We start from the raw sequence: 6,200 nt of genomic DNA, 5'->3' as shown, positions 1-6,200 counted from the left end.
GTCGTCGCGTCTACGTACGTTCGTACGTACGTACGTTAGTACGTGTCTACTACTACTACTACGTAGTAGTAATAATAATTAATAAATATATATATATATATATATATATATATATATATATATATATACATATATAAAACAGTTCTGCCCAACGCAGTAAAGAATATAGACACAAATATTGTTTTAAATTGAATGAAAGTGAAAACGACTTGCCTTGAAATTTTGCAGCAACGAACGCAGTCTGCTGATTTCTTTCGCAGAATCCGTTTTAACAGATTCCAGTTCTGCTTTACGTCGATTCATCAACTCCTCGATTTCCTGGCTTAGCTTTTCCTTCTCTGTCCACAAATTTTCCAAAGATCTTTGCAGTGAGTTTTCGCTATTCTGTGGCAAAGTGACATTCTCCCTGGAGGATTGCGCCTTAGTGATTACTATTTTCTCGCACAATGCATAATAACGAGATAATTTTAATTTAACTTCGTCCAAATTCGGTTTGTTCTCTAAAATTTGTTGTAACTCTTCATATAAGTTTTCGTTGTTCTTCAGATAATTGTTATCTATTAATGTGTCGGCAATATTCAATTCCAAAATTTTTTTCTGGCTTGCTGTACTTTGATTTAATATATTATCATCCAAGTTCTGATTTTCTTTCAAATGCTTGGATGAAATCGTGCTATTCAAGGAGATATTCATTTTACTGCTATCGCTTAACCCCAAAGTCTGATTCAATCTTTCTTCAAATTCGGCGCACTGTGCCCATGCATGAGCCAAGCCATTCGTTAATTGCTGGCACTGCATTTCCATCTGTTTTGTTTTTTCCGTCGTTTCAATCAAATCTTTCCTATATCTCGCATTCTCTGTTTCTTTCTCCTCCAATAGTAGCTTTAGGCTTTCTATTTCCCGTTGTTGCTTTTCTATTTGCCAAGCTGAATCGCTCTCAATATTCACTAGAACATTTTTCGAAGAATTCTGAATGGAAGCATCACTAGATGTTACATGACTGAATTCCCTCAATGAAATGACTTCTTGTTGAAGTTTGTCACATGCATTTTTCATATCCTTTACTTGTTTCTCATATGTTTTCTTTGCGATATCGGCTTCTTCCAGTTTGTTGTTCGCTTTGACCAAATCTGTCTCAAGAACAGAAACTTTCTCAACTAACAACTGTTCTATCTCCATCTTCTCCTCAAGTTTTCGTTTTGTCAGCTGATGCTGAATAGCTTCTTCGTCAAAAGTCTTATACATGGTTTCTCCTAATTCACTGACTGTGCTTACACTTGTAGCATCCAATCGAGATAAGGACTTCTCCAAATCTCCAATGTATAATCTACCGCTCAGAGTCCTATCGTGCACTTGACTGTTTTCAATAATCGATTGTGCTGTGGAATATCTGCACGATAGATCATCCAACTTAAATTTCAGCGTATCATTCTCTTGTTTCAATGCAGCAGCATTCGACAAAGCTTGCTCCAGTGATCGCTCAATACTCTCCTTAGATTCTAAAATACTCATCGAAGTGATGTGCTTCGACGTCATTTCCTCCAGTTGAATTTTATGCAATTTGATCTGTTCATTCAACAATTCCTTTTCTTTCTGAAAATGAAGATTTTGCATACGTCGTTCGTTTTCTGCTTCAAATTTTAATTCGTCAAGTTTCACTTTGTATAGATGAACTTCTGATTGAGCAACCTTCTGCGACTCTGCATGATTTACCAATTCGAGTTTTAATGCCTCGACAGTTTTCTTGTAGTGACATAACTGCGTTTGAAAGACGGACAGTTCCTTGGCATGTCTGCTCTCTAAATCCGGTAATTCCTTATTTAAACGATCGGCTATCATTTTGTTTTCGTTCTTCAATACTTTCATGTACTCTTCATGCTTGGCTTTTATATTCGTAATTTCATTCTCATATTTTAAAGTTAATTCCTACGAATAAAAAATCAATATGAGAAATCTTTTTTTTTAATTGCTATAACAACTTGGCTATGAATATTTTTCATCATCTGTATCATCTTCATAATTCGTTAAAAATATTCATAAATTAGAAATTTATAGATTAGTTATAGAAAACAAATTCTTATAAAATACTTACTTTTAATTCTTGCTGGTGGCGTATTGCGTTAGCGTTTGTCACTGTGGTAAATTTATTCAAGATATGCTGCATATCCTGTTTGATTTTATCAACTCGTGCCTCATACTGTTTTTGTTGCTCCAACGTCTCATCGATATTTAGATTTTTCTCTGCGGCGCTAAGACGAATTTGTTCATTCAAATTATTTATTTGTACTTTGTAATCATTGATTTCTGCATTTTGTGTTTCTCTCTCCATCTCCAATGTCTGTACATGTTTACGAATATCCGTCAAATGCGCGTTTAATCGGCGAATTATCCCTTCCTGATCACTCATCGTTATTTCCAAAGCCTTAATCTAAAACATTCGAGACAATGTTGGACATTTATAGCAAGGTTATTAATAACTATAAAATGTAAAAAATGTGTCATTTACTTTTTGTTGCAAGTTCACGTTGTCTATCGTAGGATTGTTCAATTGAATAGAGTTCAAAGTATTAAGTTGTGCTGTTACAGAGTCTCTTGCAGATAATGCTTGTTCCAAAGATGATGTTAAATGTTCTATCAAAGTGTCACGTTGATTTACTGCCTTTTCAAACTCTTGCAACTATTTTATGAAAAACACAACATTATTTAATGCCAATTAAAAATGTTATCTTATAATAATATTTACAAATAAAAATAAAATATTTAAAAAATTTATTTAATAATAAAATTATATGCTATCTAGACTAACATTATAACTGCTATTATTATCAAAATCAAAAAGTTTAATATATTTTAAAATAATATAATATTAAAAGTATATAAAATAAGTGATAAGTGTATGTTCTATGACTTAACATAAAAAATTGTTTATGGACAAAGAGATATAACATACTTTTATGTGATATAAAGATATAATATCTCTTCCATGTATACTGCTGCCCCGACTCTGCGATGAGTTTGGAGATGATGTCTCTGCTCGTAAATGATCAATCTCTGCATTTAAGGCTCCAACTATAGCTTCTTTTCCCTGCAATAATTCCTCCAATTCTGCGACTCGTCCTGCCAGTCCTTCCAAATCAGCATCTGCCTCTCCCTCGCTTATACTAACACTGCTGTGTGTTATATCCCTTGAGGATATGGCTTCAATTATCTAATAGAGAACAAACATGAAGCAATTTATGTAGAAACGCTGCAAATCAAATAAACATTCAGACAAGTGAATTATTTTTTTTTCTTACACCAGATTCCTTATGTAGCATAGACTTCTCATTATGCAACGACTCATCATCGGATTGTTCCACATACTCCATGTTTCCACTTTTGTCTTTACTCGATCGTTTCACTTTATATTTTTCCAACTATAACAATCAAGATATAACTCTTAAGCAACTGATCATTGTTAGTAACTGAAGACAAAATGTTCCTAATGCAAAAAAGAACTCTCTATAATGAATGCTTTCTAGCAAGAGACACAGTGAATTTTTTTTTTTACATGTGTTAATGTTAAACAAAAATGATATGATCATTCTGCATCACTCTATATCTCTTGCTAGAAAGCACAAAATGTCTCTCCAAAATTAAAGTGATAAAAACAGACAAGCAATACGCGGAATGTAAAAATAATAAACAAATAATATAAACAAATAAGGCTTTATTCCAATTGTTCCAAGCAAGTAGTAAGAGTAGGTACACTAGAAGTGGTATGGATAATGAACAGAAGGAACATTTACCATTTCTCTGCCGGCCTCCAGCGAGCGTTTTCTACGCTCGTCCTCATCCTGCGTCGCGCTCATCCTGACAGAATCTGCGCATCGACGTACATGAAGGATGCAAAACTAAATATTTATCAGTTACAAGTTCACAGCTTGTCATCCGCTACATTTCAAATTTAACACCTCCGCGATGATCGATCTTGATTGCCAGCTGTCATAAGGTCTTTGTTTGTACCACGGTATCACTTGCTTCGCCAAATCAAACAATAAAAGAATAAACCTCCGAAGAGCAATCGAAATTGATAAAACACTCAACGAAAGCGATTGGAAAAACGGTTGGTCAGTTGTTCTGTCTAAAACGGTCGCGCGTCAGTCATACCAACTTTTAAAGATCGCTAGATTACAAAATATGTTAGATTCAGGCTGCTGTCTCATAGACCTAGTTTCCACCAATGATTTAAATCAACTACAGTATTCTCTTGTTATAATCAAACGACAGAAGAATATTCGACTGTAGTTGGTTGATTTTTAAGGCCATTCTACATTGGTCATATCATAGACGTCGCAAATCACAAACTTGTTGTTTCAGCCAATCCGATACTTCAATTTTTCAAAAGTCGCATGCTTACGATGCTTCCGACGCTACATTCTGGGGATCGATTCTGTATCTTGAAATGAGAGGGTCGATTCTGTATCTTCAAAATGAAAATTACATAAGCGAGCAAATTTACTAGGTGTTGACCAATGAAATAATCAGTATTCTAATAAATTCGCTCATTTTTATAATTTTCATCTCATTTCAAGATGCAGAATCGATCCCCAGATACATGACGAATGTCGAACATAGTGTGAATCCTACATTTCAAGTACGCTAAGTTCATTCATCAGAATCAGCAAATCGTAAGCCGTAAGAAATTGGCCAGCTAAGTGTGAGAAGAATAATTGTTTAATTTCTTAATTTAATTTTATAGGTTAATTTCTTACGGTTTACTACTTACGACTCTATTGTAGAACAGGCCTTAAGTCCATTCTATAATGGGCAGTAGCAGTAGTGAATAGTAAGGATTAGAAATCAATCAAGCATAGTCAAATGTGAGAAGGATAATCAACTATGATTAATCGATTTCTACGCCTACTCTTTAATTCACTATTGCTACTGCCCATTGTAGAATGGGTTTTAGGCTCGTTCTACAATTAGTCGTATGTCGGAGTTGGGCGTTGTACGCATGCGCACTGAATTGTCAAATGAAATTGTCACAAGTCGGTTATCGTTGTCGGAATAGAAGATGGTCAATTCCCACCTTTTCCGACTAGATGAAATATAACCTTCGGACACATTTGTATGAATATATTTATATTATATTATGGAATCACTGAATGTAAATGAAATAATTATTGATTTTATTCGCGAAAATCATTGCTTGATGATAAACACGATGTGGATTTTAAAAATGTTAACCAAAAAAGAAATCAGTGCAAAAAATATCCAAATTTGAGAAACTGTTATGATATATTTTAGGTAATTTTTTATTTGTTAAATTATTATTTAATATAAAAATATTTTGTAATTTAATTCTTTTGTATCAAACTTAAGAAATGCTTATAAGAGCTGACACTGAGTGAATTTGTATATAAATTTATTCAAGTTGAATAACTTGAATAATATATATTTCGATCATTGTTTTGATCCTTTTCAATATCATAATTAAATTATGCACAGTAGTCGTTAAGCAAGTGGAATCGCATTATTCTACAATCATATAATTTGCGTCCAAATTAATAATAAATTTGAATATGTATTTAATGTTTCAATATCCATTCTTTACATTTGTTTGTCCGACCTTCCGATCTTCGATCAATGACTCAATTGTAGAATAGCAAGTCATTCATGTGCGACATACAATATGCAACAAACGACAGTCGACATCGATATGATTGATTATAGAACAGGCCTTACATGCCTACCAACAGTTGCCGGTGTCATAGCGCAGATATTTTATATGATGAAAAAGCTGCGCAATGATATCGATAACTGTCAGTAGTGTAAGGATCTGACCACAATGTTGTAACACTTAGACTTAAATTGTAAATATAAGTAACGCAAGCTTTTACGTATTGCGTCATCTACAATACATAGAGTAAGAAATAAGAATAAGAAATTGACCATCGATTATTCTTCTCACATTCGACTGTGATTGATCAATTTCTTATTCTTACTTCTTACTTCGTGTATTGTAGACGATACATATGACGTACAACTTATTAGTCCTGTTCTACAATAGAGTCGTAAGCGGTAAGCAGTAAGAAATTAACTAATCATAGTCGATTATTCTTCTTACTTAACTGTGATTGGCCAATTTCTTATGGCTTACGATTTGCGATCCTATTGTAGAACAGGCATTATTGTGTCTCCAAGAAATAATAAATCGT

The 6,200-nt window shown here is 33.5% G+C and overlaps 1 protein-coding gene across 1 annotated transcript in view; it reads right to left on the bottom strand.

Moving 5' to 3' along the window:
* LOC105626763 (A-kinase anchor protein 9-like) overlaps positions 1 to 3,851 on the bottom strand; it is a 16,383-nt gene extending 12,532 nt beyond the window's left edge. The window contains exons 1-6 of the mRNA XM_012208058.1: positions 3,789 to 3,851; positions 3,297 to 3,416; positions 2,951 to 3,208; positions 2,507 to 2,677; positions 2,093 to 2,428; positions 214 to 1,926 (exon numbers count right to left, since the gene is read on the bottom strand). Of these exons, the coding sequence (XP_012063448.1) occupies positions 214 to 1,926; positions 2,093 to 2,428; positions 2,507 to 2,677; positions 2,951 to 3,208; positions 3,297 to 3,416; positions 3,789 to 3,851 (2,661 nt within the window). The remainder of the gene's footprint in view (positions 1 to 213; positions 1,927 to 2,092; positions 2,429 to 2,506; positions 2,678 to 2,950; positions 3,209 to 3,296; positions 3,417 to 3,788) is intronic.
* Between the last annotated feature and the right edge of the window lie 2,349 nt (positions 3,852 to 6,200).

The sequence above is a fragment of the Atta cephalotes genome (assembly GCF_000143395.1).
Source record: "Atta cephalotes unplaced genomic scaffold scaffold00006, whole genome shotgun sequence".
Lineage (NCBI taxonomy): Eukaryota > Metazoa > Arthropoda > Insecta > Hymenoptera > Formicidae > Atta > Atta cephalotes.
Note: the sequence above shows the minus strand (reverse complement) of the source record. Positions and strands in the feature narration are given on the sequence as shown.